Here is a 15,720-nt window from a genome sequence, read left to right as displayed (position 1 = left end):
GTGTACGTTCCTCCACAGTACTTTGCAAATCAAATGCAATGAACAACTTGTTTTGTTCAAAGAAAAAGTTGCTTTATTAAAGTGAACTGGTTAAAGGCATTCAGAACTATAGAACTATAATTCGTCATGGGTCACATGAAGCTGTCTTCCATAATCAGTCACTTCACTATTCATAAAGATCTGTTGATTTTTCAATATCTCCTGTTCCGACAGCCTCTCATCGCCATCTTGGTCTATTTCCTTTATCAGGTGGATCGCCTGTTTTAATGGTAGAAGAGAACAATCAGAGACTGACATTTACATCCATGTTAAAACAATATAGGCTCAACTTACGATGAGCACTCATTCAGACATATATGTGCAAATGCTGATGTAGGCATGACAAAGTACAGAAAACATCTCCTGGAGGTTCCCATTCCATCATGGTGCAGACACTTTGCTTTCATTCACACAAGATCATTTTGACTGTTCCTCCTCATTCAAATCTGGTGTACCTACAACTTGTTCCATTAAGCACTATTGCACTATTTTTTTTTTCAATTCTGAAGAATTTGAAAGAACTAAAGTCTAGTCCCTCTTAAACAGAGAGTGTCACATAACAGCTCAGGACTTAAACTTGTCACCAGAATCTCAGCTATGGTAATGCTGTTGCACATTGAACGAGCTCTTTAACATCACTGGTTCAGTAAATATCTAGCTGTATTAACTGATATTTATATTAAGAATATTCAAAGCACTTTCCAGTAAAAATAAGTCACACAATAATCAGAATTAAGACACCCAAGCAAATGATACAAGTATAAATCAAAATAAAATAAGATAATGAAAAACAGACAATAAGACAAAAAGCCAATCTGCTAGTCAAACAGATAATGCATCTGAATCATAACCATGGAAAGAGGTACTGTGTATTCATTTTTGGATATGGTCAACTGAAATATTTTAGTGCAATGACACCAGACAAGATCTGGAGGAAGTGGTGAGGTTAATACTGACTGACAGCTGTTACCTCCTCTCTCGCAGAGCCATAGCTATTTGGAGCTACCCAGCGAAGTTGCTCTTCGCGGTTTAGTTTGCCATCTTTATCCTGGTCATACAGGTGCTTGAATCGAATGGTTTCATCGATTTCCCACTGTGACGGTTTATCTTCAGCTTTCATTGAACAAAGGGACACCCCTCAATTAATGGAAAGCAGAACAGCTGATATTGCACCATGAGAAGCTCATATACACTAAAACCATTACCAATACCCCCCAAACCCATAACAAAAAACACAGCATACAGACAAAGACTTCCTTCTGAGAAGAAAACCACTTAAGACGCTATGCTGTACTTGCCATTTGTCCGAAGGTCTCCAAGGAATTCCTCAATGCTGATCAACCCATCTCCATCCCTGTCATATTCGTTCAGAACATCTTCAATGGCAAAATCCTAGGTGTGTTCAAGCAAAAAGGGATTAGAGGATGAAAAACCACAGAATATATTCTTGTGGCATCTTGTTCTTTCATTTCCTTAAACAAACAAACTGTACACTCAGTGAAATACCATGGTTTCAATGGATGAAAATGACTTCATGAGATTAAAATGATACATCTTGGAAAAGTACTGTGCATAAGCTACAGCTGTCTGCCAAATACGACAGCTGCTTTAAGGAACTGTGATGTAATGACTTACAGCCATTTGATCCACTTCAGATGGATGAGTAAATGCAAGGAATTCAGTTAAGTTCAGGCCAGGTATACCATCTGCATCAGCAAATTCAAAGCGCCTCTTTTCCTTTAGATGAAGCTGGAAATATAGGTGCCGAAAGCAAAGTAAAAAAACAGGTGTACCCAACACCCATTCTGTACTAGCTAAACAATCCTTAACAGTATTAACAGGTTTGATGAAAATGACCTTACAAATCGAACCGATTCTTCCTCTGGGTCCTCCAGAATCGTATTTTCATCTACATCAATGATGTGATCATGCATGACCATGTTATATTCATTCCAAGACACAACACCATCTTTGTTTGTATCAAATTCTGGAAACCTTTCCTCTGCATCCTCCAATGCATACTGCCTGTAAACCTGCTGTATCCATAGAGTGAGCTCCTCTGTTGAGTAAATTGAATAAAAAAAAGTTTGCATCAGTTTACAACACACATAATTTGCCAAATGACTAAATGCAATGTAATGTACTGAAAACAAGCTAGTCTGTATTAGGCTAACAGTGTTTTGATGTTACTTTGACCACACCAATATCTAACTCTAAAAATTCATTCATTCTATGTGCTCAGAAGACAACATATAAGAACATTTTTATCATAACCTGCAGTTAAAAGCTTGTCGTTATCCGTATCAATCTTCTTCACAATTTCCACCATTCTCTTCCTCAGTTCAACTGGACTGAGCTTCTTAATCTCATCATGGTCCTAAAAATAATTAAATACAAAAATAACATTGGGTGGATGTGTGGTTTGACGTAGTGATAAACTATGGTCAATATTTTAAAAAGTACCTTATTGCCAAGGAGGACATTGACGTCATGTTCTGGATTGTGCTGTTCACCAAAGTAATGATCTTCGTGAAAGCCCTTGTGAGTACTTTCTGCTGAGCCAAAATTCAGCGCAAACAACGCAAAAGTCACAACAGTGTACTTCATTTTCACAATCATTTGGCCCCAACAACCTGAAAGACAGGAGACAGCACAACCAAATGTTAAACGCAATGGTGGTATAATTAAAGTCAGCCCATACGATAATATCGTATAATAAAATACTGCCACTCACTGGACACTACGCGTAACTACACCAAGGATATAACGACACTATCTAACCCGTTAACTAGCTAGGTGCTACACAAAGCAATGAACATCTATCTCACCAAATTTGTCTCGTCTACGTTGTTAAAAATGTCTGCCCACATAGACAGATAGCCAGCTCTGACAGAAAACACTCTGAAAACATGTGTTGAAGCGGAGCTTTAGCTATTTATGGTAAGCCTCACTGATTCGATGATGCGTGTTATCACCAACAGAGTACAGCTAGTTAGCTAGATGATTGTGCACCCAAAAGCAAAATAATTTATTTAACTGTAGCTAACTAAAAGTTCGTGCTGCATTCCACTGAACTGCTTACACACGACTAACGCTAGCCTGATTCACTCATCGCTCCCAGCATCTGTTAGTACAACCAAAAATTACATTTTTTTCTAATTAGTTAGCTGGCTAGCCGGCTAGGTCTTATTTTATAGACTCTTCGGGGCTACAAGAAAGTTAGCTAACGCTAGCTTCTAGTCTAGGTATGAGCTACTACGTGTCTATGACTAATGACATTTATCGGACGTTAACTTAGCTAATGTTAGCCATTTATGTTATCTTCAGAAGTGTTAAAGTTAGCTGCGCAGACCTACCAGGGAAAACATATTTCGTCCCGCTTAAGTTAACAACTTGGTTGCCATGGCTCAAATAATAACCCCTCTATTGACCCCGGTTATGTGAATTTTCATTGGTAGATTCAGTTTTTCGTTTCCGCATTTTCAACAAACAGAAGAAATCCATTGGATTACAGTAATATCTGTCACCATTATAAGGCGGTGCTTCCTGCATCGTGTTAGGTTGGTCCCAGCTGTCACTTCACGTCCAGTGTCGTTTCCAACAACACCCTGAATCCGCGTGAAGTTGAGAAGAAGATAGTCTGGGTTAGCCTTTGTTTCAAAAGCAGAAAATTAGCTCCAGTTCCGCAAATGTCAAAGGAGAGCCGTCATGATGGTCGACGGCGTGGCGGTGGTCAGCACCGGCTGGGACCAAGAATGGGCCAAGGCGGAGATGGGATGGAGAGATCTGGGAGCAACAGCCCTGGAGGTGGCAAAGGCAGGAATACACCCATAGCCATCACCTTAAAGGTAGCTGTGTATTAAGTCTCTGCGTATATTTTCGAATATTTTGCAGCTAGAAAACTCACGTTGGTAACTAAGTAATTTGTCTCCGTTGCACTGACTCATTGTTAGTGACTTAGCTTGCTGACCTGCAGCGTTTTCATCAACATTTCCATGGAGGCAGCTGTTAGCTAACGTTAGCTGGCAGTGTCGACTGGTGTATTTTATTCCTTCCTTTATTCAGACTTAATTAGGAGGTCGATTAATTTTACAGTTATAACTACGAACGTTATATGTAAAATGTAGCTAGCCACCAAGCTAGCTACCTCACTAGCTAGCTTGACACTGTAATGAAACCTGCCAGAGATTCAGCTGAAATTGGGACAGGAATTGTTTAGAAAGACATGCCATAAATTGACAGTTGTAGCTGCTTGTCAAGTCGGTATATCTGTAGGTAATGTTAGCAGTCTCTAATAACTGTAATTTACTCCATTCTCCTAGTTTGTTAATAACTGTTGTTTTAATGAGGCAGAAAAAAGGTTAAAGATCAGTTGGCTGCTTAAACGGCATCACGCGCCATTTTTCCAGTGTGATTTAACTTAACGGTTGCTTAACGTTTACTCGCATGTCGAAGGATGTCTTTAGCTGCTATGGATGTAGATAACTGTCTGAAACTAAAAAAAAAAAAAAAAAAAGAATTAAACGTGGTTGGGGTGTCTGCGGCCTTTTATGCATTTGTTAGCTGTCGTTAGTGTTACATCACTGTTTCGAGATGTCCAAGTTCCAGATATTTGACCCCAAGATGTTGAGTTTATTTGTTAACGAACTTGACTTTGTTTTTTCGGATGTGCTGGGTAAGGCCGCGATATGCGATATTGGAAACACTATGTACTGGATGGATTCATGGCGTCAGTAATTACATGGTAATTACATTGCCATGTACTTAAATTGCAGAGAACGCTGTGACACGCTGTGTATATATACATTAACATTGGAACCATATATACTGTTCGTCTCATAAATTCCTTTTCATATCTAAGAAATAAACAAAGCCAGTTCCATGTTGCAAGTATACTATTTCTTGTCGACGAATGAATCCTGAGAGCATATGGGCATGTTGTAAAGTATTGGGGTACACTAACACTTGTTGAATCTTGGACGTTGCCCATGTTAATGTGCTGTTAAGTGATGTTGTCTGCAGTATAGTGCAGAGGCAAGTTGCCATAATTGTGTTGTGTGTGTATATACATCATGTTTTACATGTTTGCAGAACGGAAATACACACTGAATGTAAATGTTGGTATTATAATTACAAATCCTGCTAAGGACGAAATGGTGAAAGTGAACGTGTTTAAACAGACTGCAGTGTTGGATGAGCTGATATATGAAATATGTAATTACTAGTTTATTTACAGGTTGGCTAAACATGAATATAAAAAGTCTTTATAGGTATTTTTATAGCCTAATTGCAAAAAACATGCATTGTGCTCTGATGTAATGGACCTACATCCACTTATGCCTTGTAAGACTTGATTTTAGATGTTGAAAAAATGGAAAACGTCATGATGACAATCAGAATATATATTTCACACATATTACTTGATATTTGTCAAAATGCTTGAAGGTTAAAGCTACCTTTTAATTTTTCGTGAGCTACGTCTTCTGCTCATACCTCCATCTTGGACATTACTGTGCGGTTAGTCTAAGTCTTGGGGAAAAATTGGTGTTGGTCCTTGTCTTGATCTCAGATATTTGTTTGGTTTTGGCCTTGATCTTGGTCATATGGAGTACAATGTGATAAACAAATAAACCACTGGCATTTTATCTTTGTCTTGGTGTCAATATTGGTCTCAAAATGGTATTGATATCGGCTTGGCATTCTGTTTCAGATCTCAGTCTTACTTTGTGCTCTGTGTTGGGGCGGTGTGGTCTGCATATCATTACTGCCTTTTGATACACTATGCAGAGCATTAGGTTTTATTTCATATTTAAAAAGGAGAGGAAGACTGCAATCATGTGAATAAACTTTGTGGCTGTTTCCATGTTTGTATTATTACTATTTGATGGTTTCGAATGTTAAGATGTCGAATGTGTTAAAATATGTACCCTTATTTCTCTAGTGTGTTAGAGATTACATTTGATCAGATTTAAGAAAATTGTGTACTTTTCACTAATGAGTACCTTGCTCACATGCTACGATGTGTATTCAGATGCCGTTTAGTAACAGCATTTTTTAAGTGTGATGAAATGAATTTCACTTTCTTGTGATACAATTATGTCGCATCTATCACTGTTTTGTCCAGTGTCTCTGGAGTTAAAGGAAAATGGAAAATGGGATTATTGTGCCTTTTTTGCAAGCAGTGACAGCTCTGTGTCCAGGTAACAAGTATTAAAAAAAAAACTTTCTGAGTGGGCTCCTCAAAAAGATGTGTCACCAGCTATTGTTTATTGGTGTTCCATTTCCGAAGGGACAGTGCGAACTTTGTTTTGATACAGCACTTTGGCAGCGCTGAAATGATATCAGCATTCTTCCCGCAAGCGCTGTGTGTTCATTGCAGATCAGCAGCTCGTTTGTGCCTCTCCTCTCCCTCCTCCCTGCGAGTGCAGCCCACTCCATCGCGGACCTCCTCGCTGAAAGCTCGACCCGCTGGGAGGGGGACGCAGCCCCCTCCTTGCTGTTTCCGTCCTCCTTTTCGCCGTGATTCATGCGCCGTTGTGTCAGATGGGATGCGCAGCCTCTTCTCTGATGATGCAGGCTCACAGGCACGCAGCGTAAGCCCAGAGCTGCCCTCTGGAGCGAGGCGGCGCTTTTGCTGAGTGGGGCAGCCACACACTGGAGGGGACCGTGAGAGAGAGAGAGAGAGAGAGAGAGAGGGAGAGAGAGAAAGAGGCTGGGATCGCGGCGTGCCGTTGCTGTGACGGCAGCAGTGAACACAGGAAGAGTCGCGGAACGGGCAGGCAGTCAGGTGGGCGCGTGGACGACGCCTGGATCACCGCGGGTCCCTGGCCTGGCAGCTAGGTCAGCACAGAGCAGAGGGGCTCAGCTGCGATTACAGTGGGAGGCGGCAGGGTTAAAGGTCTCCCTGCTGGCTAAGCACCGGCCACTCTCCATCGCTATTGGTAGAAGAGTTGACACAGCTGCACAAGTTGCCTGGGCCGCACGCCGCGGGAGTCTATTTTGGTCCTGCAGTCAGATGACGATGACACCGAGTACGGGCAGCAATGCCAGCAAGGGGGAACAGGTTGCCTGAAGTCGGAACTGCAGAAGTATGTCGGGCCCGGAGAAGGAGGAGGAACCTTCACGCAGGCTCTGCTTCTACTCTGTACGTAGCCTCTAATCTCTCTCCTGCATGCCTCGGGGGCCTTCTGGTAGCCGGCGTGATTATGGACAGTACCCCTGCAGACCGTGTGACAGAGGGGCTGCTTCACAATGCATGGCTTTGTGCTGTTCCTGAAAGGGCTGGGCTGTGGAGTGTTGACAGCCGAGTGCGCTCTCCTTACAGGACAGGAAAGGGGTGCAGGGGGGAAAGACACGCTCGGCTCCTACGGCGTGAGACAGGTGGCGGAGGCCTGCAGCTCATTAAGTGGATCAGGGAGCCTTTCCATAATCCAGTGCGGCCGTGTTCAACCAAGCCAAGCCTGCATTACTAGGCATCGGTCTCTGGAGTGGACCCCGCTCCTTACAGTCTGCCATTTGATTGGCTGCCAAAGCTTCAGAAACCAAGAGTAAATATTTACTTTCAGTGTGCAGATCGGCGGGGTTTGAGCCCATGCTTGTCTCTATGTTGTGTCATTTCCCCTCATTGTTCTGGAACCTCATCACACTATCTTCATTGTCCCTATTTTTCTCTTAAGAGGCTGCCGTTATATCTTAGGATGCTATCTTGCTCTTTAAAAGTAGGTCAGTTGTGTATATATTAAGCTGCAGGGCATAGAGTGGGAGCACGCTAGGACAGTGTGTGCTGTTTCTGGATATCTAGTTCCAATGAAACATTATGAGCATTTGTTCTGGAAGCAAGGAGGCATGGCTTCAAAGAGGCTGACATTTAACTCTTTGATGAATGATTGTGATGCAAGGCGCGGTGATTTAAAAAAGAAAACAAACTGAGATGCAGCTTGGTGTGGCTTCAGAAAAGGCTGCAGGCGGCATTACTGAAAGAATTTGCTTTGAGCATTGTTACCGTTCCTTAATCTTTTGCCAGAAAACATGTTATTTTCAGGCCTGTGGGTGCAGGTTTCAAGTGGTTGTATCTGCAGCATAAATTAGCTTTGCAAAGACATTCCTCCATGCTCCCAGGCATACCAGTGATGGATGACAGTTGACAGTGGTCACATGACATTGCAGGAGCAACATTATTTGTTTGCTTAGCATGTCCCCTTATCCAGGGCAGCTTGGGCACTTACACATGTTGACACATTTATACTGAACAGTATTTACCAAAGAAGTTCAGTGTCACACAAGTGTCTTGCTTCTAGGTTCACTGACAGTGCCCTACCAGGGAAGCAAATTTGCAACATTCTGATTAGAGACTCCCAAGCACTACATCTATCTGTCCCACTATATTAACTACACAAGGTGCTAAATATGGAAATCAGTGCCTAGAACAAAGTATGGCTGTGGAATTTCTGGATGTGTGTGTTTGTTAGAGAGAGGTGGCAGCTGATAACATCATGTAATCAGTCTGATGTCAGTTCTAGTGGGGGAGAAGTACCTTCTGGATTCAATAACAGATGCACTGTTGCATGTTGCATACTGCACAATGCATACTGACAGTGCAGTTTAAAATCTGTCTTGTTTAAAATGTTTACTCGTGCAGACAGTGATGGAAACACTAAACAATCTGAGTACTGTATTTATCAACTGATAAGGAATTTGGTCATCCTCTGCTTTCAGGACAGGTTTGCTCCTTCTTGGAATGCTAGTGTGCAGGTTTGTGGGAAAGGATTGTAATGGGATATCCAGGTTTTGTGCAGTGTTTGAGTGTTTGTTGAGACTAGGTCATGGAGGAGTAGATTCAGTTCTGTGGTAACTTTTGAAGCTGTTTTGGGTTTTTTAGTAACTATCTTGTAAAGTGTCCATCTATCCCTTGAGCTTCGAATTGTGACCACTGTTCCTCTTTCCTGATGCCGTTTTCCTTGTTTGACATATGCCATCATGATTTTCAGCACTTTTCCCCTGTACACATTAAATAATTTTGCCATTTTTGCAAGTGGGACACCTGCAGTTTGGACACCAGATTTTTTTTTAACTGAAAAATCTGTTAAATCCCATGTTGCTTTATAACCTCACATATTAAAGTGTTAATTTTAAAATGTGTTTCATAGCAGAAACATATTGATCATTAGTGTTGACAGTATCTTTTTAAACTGATTTAGTTTCTTCAAAATACAAATTGTTTTTCATTTGGTGTTTCCATTATTTTTGCCTATCATTATATTTGGGACACAACATTCTCACTCAATGCAATGCTCATTTGTTACACCCATTTTAGAAATACTGATAGTTACACTCTGTTTGCTTCCTGCTGTGGTTAATATTTCTTCATTGCTTTCACTGTGTTTTGCTTACTGCTAAGTGTAGTGGACCTTGTTATGACCTTTAAAGCACAAACAGAAAACAGCTGCACTCTATAATCAAAGGAGGGATTTTAGTTATGATAATTATGATGAAAAAAGTGTGTCCAGGAACGAAGGCCATTGTCCTGTGCTGAATTACACTTATAGTGATTCCATGGATCCAGCATGTTTTTATGCAGTATGATTGCTCTGTAGTTTGGTGTGATTGGACAGTGAGCTTGGGTGTGACAGAATGGTAACTGCACTGAAGGATCACTAGCATCCATGTCATACATTCTGCAGCTGTGTGATGAAGCAAATCCTCTCCATTCTGCTAAGACACACCTCTGGGATTCTGTGATGTCAGGACATTTGTCCGATGTGGGACATTATAACAGGGGCTGTAGTGGGGACTAGTGGTAAGGAGCTGGACTTGTAACACGGAGGTTGAGTGGTTTGATTCCCAGGTGGGGTACTGCTGTTTTACACCTGTGTATGGTGTTCAACCTGAATTGCCTCAGTAAAAGTATACAGCTGTACAAATGAATCGCATTTGAGGTTTGTAAGTTGCTCTGGATGAGGGCAACTTGTGAGCAAAATAATAAAAAAAAAAACTGAAACATATTTGAATACTTTGTTGTTGTGTTTCGTTATGTTATTGTTTGCTATTCATATTGCTGGTCCTAACCTGTCACTAATGAAGTTCTGAAGGGGGAGCGATGAATGCAGGTTAACTTTGTACATATGCAGTGTGAATGTGGTTCTGATTTTTGCTTTAGCTCTTACTACAGTTTCTTCACACACAACATTTTGTTACAGAATGTAGTGCCAGGCGTACTAGCTAGACCTGCACAAAGCAAATATGAATTGTGGTTATTAATTCATGTCAGTTTATCAGTGAGTGTTCACTTTGCGCATTACAACTATACTGAGAAAGCCACTGCAGAACTTCTGTCATAATTGCTGTGTAATGGTTTGGCTTGAGTAGTAACTTGGAGTGCTCTTGTGTCATTAACTGTTTGTGTGTGTCTGTGTGTACAGTTGTCAGACTAACTGCACTGTCTGTGTCACCGGTGCTGTTTATCACTCTTGACAAGCTAACTGCAGTGTGTGGATACACAGCCTTCACACAACAGGTGGAAGTAGCCTGTTCTTCCTTAGCGGAGCTGGGCTGAAGCGATGCTGTGGTGTGGCAGAGTGCTTCAGTGCCGCGGCCCCCTACCAGTCTGTGTCCTGATTCACTGGTGTCACACAGAGCTGCAGCCTATGTGATAGAATGCCATGCTTTCTCTCCAGGCCTCCTTCCAGCGTTCCACCAGCCAGGACAAGGTGAGGAAGATTGTGGCCGAGGAGGGCCGTGCTGCACGGAATCTCATCGCCTGGAGCGTGCCCGTGGAGAGCAAGGAGGAGGATGGTGAGCGCTCTCTCCCCGTAAACAAACATCAATCTATCATGGTGTTGCAGCTATACTACCAACTGCGACATCGTTCTGCTCTTGCACAAGAGCAGAGAGCTTGCTTGAGTACAGCAGTTTTAGGGCTGTATTGATGTGATTACCTGGCTAATCTCTGCAGAATGGGTAGTTAATTAACCAGTGACACAACAGAAATCAAATGTCTCAACCATGTGTGTTTTCAGTGGGCTGTATTTGAAGGTATGTTTACTGATGTGTATTTAACCCATGCTTGCAAGTGAAACTGAATGACCATATACATACACACACACAAAGTAGATCAACCTTTCTGATTTCACTCGATCACACGTGTGAAGTGCAGGAGTACCTCTGCATGCTGCCTCATGGGATGGAGCGTTGTGCACAGATGCTGTAATTTTCCATCCCTCATACCTTGTGTTTAGTGAGAGTGACATGACCAGGTAGATGATGGCAAGGGCATCTAATGGCTTGGGAGGGGGAGAATGTCAGTCCTGCCCTTGGGTTGTCCACGGTCAGGTTACACAGCCAGATTTGGAGCAAAATCAATGTGACTGGAGGATCAATGTCTTTCATACCAAAGAGATGTCAATGAATGAAATGTTGGGGATGGGGGTGGGGATGAGGAAGGCTGGATAAGTTCAGTATTATTAGTGTTAAACCTGCTAAAAAGAGGCTGACTGGAGAAAGCTCTACTCACAAAGGATATATGTGGTGCTGTGAGTTTGAAAAACCTTAAGTAGGAGGTTTAATGTGAGGAAATGGCAAAGTAGGTCCTGCAAGAGTTTCAGTGCCTTTTCAGAAACCAGCACGTCAAAGATGAAGCGTTAAAGTGCTTTATGCTTACACATACTTATATACTTATGCTCATAAACAGGAGAGCAATCAGTTTTTGTGTTTCCAAAGACATCTCAGAATGCAGCTTATTTTATTATACAGAGCAGTACCCAAGATGGCATTTGAGGGCTGTGAGTTCATTTGACTTTGACAATGTGTCTGATTGCAGATCAGTGTGGACATGGTGTCTGATTTCCACACCATGCAAAGATTAACAAGCTTTTGATTGAAAACATAGAAATATTTTCTTACCACTATGCAGATGAGATTTATCTCTTATTTACTTTCTCTCAAATGTATCATTAGTTCCTGAAGGTGCAAATAGTTATTTGTCATTCATTACTTTGCCCTCTGGGAATGTGGAGAATGGAGACCTGCACCACATACTATACTTTAGTGATCGTACACTCAGCCATACATCACTGTTCTCCATGGTTCATTGGTTTCCAGCCTTGCTGCAATACCTCTGTCCCTCTCCAAGGCATCAGAAGGTCCATGGCAAGATCACACCCAGACAATGTATATACAGCTGACCCCACTCTTTAAAATTTAAACATCTCTCTCAAAACATTTCTCTTATTCAAAGGCCTAAAGGTGATTTCTCCTCACAAGTGAAAAACAGGCATGTAATAAGCAAATTCTGAACCAAATTCACAACAGTTGGACCTTTCTCACTAGTTTTCCCTCTTCTTTTCACAGGATGAGTCTTTTAGAGCTCCCATCCTGATCATGTTGATTAAGGCTCTTTTGACATTGTGCCAGTGTAATCTGCTTATCTGATGCTGAGTGTATGTTGGATGCAGATAACAAGCTGCTGTCTCTTTGACCTATGGTATAGGGATGCTTAAGTGTGCTGTTCTCTGTCACCACCTCCTCTCTCTCTCTCTCTCTCTCATCTGTGAAGTCAGCTCAGCACAGTTCAATTAAATTGAATGGTGCTTTACGGGCAAGACAAACAAAAGCAGTGTTGCGAAAGCAATAATATAAACAATATTAAATCTAACTGCAACTCTTTGTCTCTCTGTCTCTCTTACCCTGAACTCACATCGGCAGTGACTTTGTCGCTATATGTCGCCAAGTCGCTGTGTCACTGTCGCTTGCTGCAGCCAGCTTGTGGGCGTTGCTAATGTAGTTTTGAGGAAGTGGGCTACAAATGTATTGACAGGAGATGCATCAAGTTTCTAATAAATGTGTGTACTAATACATATTATGTATACGCAGTACATATTGTGTATACTAATATATATTATAAATTTGTATTATACATTTTGTATATGTATAATACATTTATATTATTACATATTTTTAAATATGTATTATACATATTATAAATATGTATAATATGTTATATTATATTTATATGTTATATTTAAATCGTCTTTGCTGTATTCATCATGGAGTTGTATGTTTGCATTTTCTTAAAGGCAGGTCTATTAATACACTAGGGTCCAAAATTATTGGGACACCTGGGCATTTTGTGAATAAGTGTGGATGTGTCCATGTAGCTATTAGTTTTATCACTCAAGCCTAATTTATGGTGTGGCGAAAACAGTTACATGTTTTGGCAACTATTAACATTTTCAAAACATCTCTTTATGTGGTTGGCACACGATTGCCTGATGACTACCCTATTTCCAACATTTTAATAATATGTATGACATTAATTCTGCCAAACAAACTGACAATTCAATGACATTAACTTAATTTTAAAAGGTACCTACATACTTACTGAGTGCAGACAAGTGAACAAAAATGACCATCACTTCAATTAGGTCTGATTGAATGTTGCCCTGCCCCCTAATTGAACACTCATACTAAAGCCTATATAAACCTAACAAGGTTGGAACATGGTCACAGAAGATGAAGCTGAAATTGACATTGACATAAATATGACTTTCCCAATGTCTGATGGAATATGCAGCAAAAATATTGTGGGTTTTCAGAAAAAAAAGTGAGTGCCCCAATAATTTTGGACCCCAGTGTATATCGCCCAATATATGCGTCAACCCACAAATTAGGTGCATTCCCGCTGAAAAGCATGTTTTGGAGGGAATTTATTTTCCCACAAATAGTGTGATCTTGCTTATATGTACTGTTCATGAGGAATTTTAGATAGCATCATTGACAACTGCTTAAATTTGCCATTCACTTGATTAAACCTCACCACTCATCCCAACAATCTTGGAAATCTGCCTCCATGCATCATTTTTTTGTAAAATGGACAGGGATGCATCGTACAGGACAGGAAAGCCAGCAACAGCTGCAATCAGTAGTTTCTCCTCCATGTCGGCTATGGGAACTAAAATGCTAATATAGGAACTAAAGTTTAAGAAAACATTTCACAGGGAAAGAATATAAGAGGAACGCATCTGCCCTCTGACCGACCGTCGCTTGACTGAAGTTGCAAATGTCGCCGCACCATGTTGCTCAGTATAGCCCAGCGACCATTGGAGATGAATGACTTCTGGCCGCTTTGTCGCTTGTTGTTGCTGTCGGTGTGAACGCAAGGTTATTCTGTCAGTATTTCATTCTTCTGTCTCTTTCTGTCTGACTCCTTTACTCTGTCCACTCTTACCCTCTCTCTCTGTCAAATTTCTGTTTGTGTGCTTTATCAGAGCACACACGTGCACACACACTTATATTATTTATGTATTACTTTATTACTTACATGAAACAAACAATTTATTACTTACATCTATGTCATTTCCCTGTACCTTACCTCTTTTTTGCTGTCTCCTTTCAATTGCTGCTTTTTGACAATGTTAGCTTGCCTTTTCTCTCTGAATCTATGCCTGCATTGAAAGGGTTTGCCTGTTTATAAACGCTGAATGGAAACTTTCCTTCTTAGGGAAGTCCAAGCCACACTCTAATGCCAGTCCAAGGTCACAGAGGATCAACTCAGGACCACACAGGAACAAAAAACAGGTGTGTACTTCCTTCCATCCGCAGTACCTGTTGGAAGAGGATAAATCCTAAATAAATATACTGATATACATTAATATCAGTCAGTGTGATTGTGAATTTACTCATCTGTCTTGCAGCTGATGCTCTGTTTGATTAGTGTGATAACATCTCAAACTCCAAGGTCTAATAAGGCTTGTGATTCTGATATCTGACCAGCAGAGGGAAGCAGAGACCTCTTTAGTTTACCTTAACACTGCCTGTGTCCTCAACCCTCAGGGTTGAACCTATCTGCACTTAACCAGAAACAAAGACTTCAGTGTTTACTTACCCTGGTCCTGGGGCCACGCTGTTTATGCTGTTTTTTGCTCCAGCTGAGCTCTCATTTGATTGCCCTTGATTGAGCTGTTAATTGAATGCTTATCTGGATTTGAAATCACTGGAACATTGGCAGTTTCTTGTTACAGACATGGCATGTTTGAACTTATTTCTTCTTCATTTGAGCTCCTTAAAGATATCAGTAATGCAGACATGTAATCAAGTGTGTTGATTATGTGTAATTAGTCTGGACCAGTGCTGGTAACCAGTGGACTATGTTCAGGTCCTGAAGTGTTCTCAGTGTTAAGCACAGCATGGCCTCTCTAGCAAAGCATGGTTGTTGAATCCATTAAAGGAGCACATGGTCCTAGGGATCCATAACAATTGATTGTTTGTGAGCATAAATGCACACCGCTGCAGGCAACAGGAAGTGAGAAAATCTAAATACTTTCTGAGCAGGCGTCTTCAGACAATAGTGATTTCGCTTTCTATTGTCCATCAGAATGATTGTTGAGTACTACAGGTTATGCATGGATAGACCCTTGCAATATACAGAATTATTGATAGTGCTCTGTGCTTTTGCTGTCATATCCTCTATCAAGGCACATAACCTGAAATGTTACATAATACATGTAAGCTATGCAAGTTGTCAGTAATGACAATACATAACTTTAACCTTGACAACTGATCGTGGAGTTATGGATGGTATTGATGATGATAATGATTCTGATTTCAGCTCGGCAGTTTATGCTGATGTAGGTGATGTCACTGCAGTGGGGTCATGTGACCTCACCTGAGGCCACTAATGGATAGTGG

General features: G+C 41.1%; 2 protein-coding genes across 3 annotated transcripts in view; one reads left to right on the top strand and one right to left on the bottom strand.

The window, feature by feature from the left end:
* Positions 1-114: 114 nt before the first annotated feature.
* rcn2 (reticulocalbin 2) lies at positions 115-3,471 on the bottom strand. The gene is made up of 8 exons (XM_036535649.1): positions 3,396-3,471; positions 2,503-2,672; positions 2,314-2,416; positions 1,902-2,098; positions 1,675-1,788; positions 1,338-1,431; positions 1,010-1,152; positions 115-258 (listed from the first exon to the last, which is right to left on the bottom strand). The coding sequence occupies exons 2-8, from the start codon at positions 2,656-2,658 to the stop codon at positions 115-117; spliced, it is 951 nt and encodes a 316-aa protein (XP_036391542.1). The 5' UTR covers positions 2,659-2,672; positions 3,396-3,471.
* Positions 3,472-3,611: 140 nt separating this feature from the next.
* scaper (S-phase cyclin A-associated protein in the ER) overlaps positions 3,612-15,720 on the top strand; it is a 97,549-nt gene continuing 85,440 nt past the window's right edge. Inside the window, exons 1-3 of one of the 2 annotated variants that reach the window (XM_036534965.1) lie at positions 3,612-3,887; positions 10,713-10,830; positions 14,534-14,610. In XM_036534965.1, the coding sequence (XP_036390858.1) occupies positions 3,729-3,887; positions 10,713-10,830; positions 14,534-14,610 (354 nt within the window). In that variant the 5' untranslated portion in view covers positions 3,612-3,728. Of the gene's footprint in view, positions 3,888-6,596; positions 7,184-10,712; positions 10,831-14,533; positions 14,611-15,720 lie in introns of those variants that run through there. The other variant, XM_036534964.1, reaches the window with a different exon arrangement.

This window comes from Megalops cyprinoides, chromosome 8 (assembly GCF_013368585.1).
Source record: "Megalops cyprinoides isolate fMegCyp1 chromosome 8, fMegCyp1.pri, whole genome shotgun sequence".
NCBI lineage: Eukaryota > Metazoa > Chordata > Actinopteri > Elopiformes > Megalopidae > Megalops > Megalops cyprinoides.
Note: the sequence above shows the minus strand (reverse complement) of the source record. Positions and strands in the feature narration are given on the sequence as shown.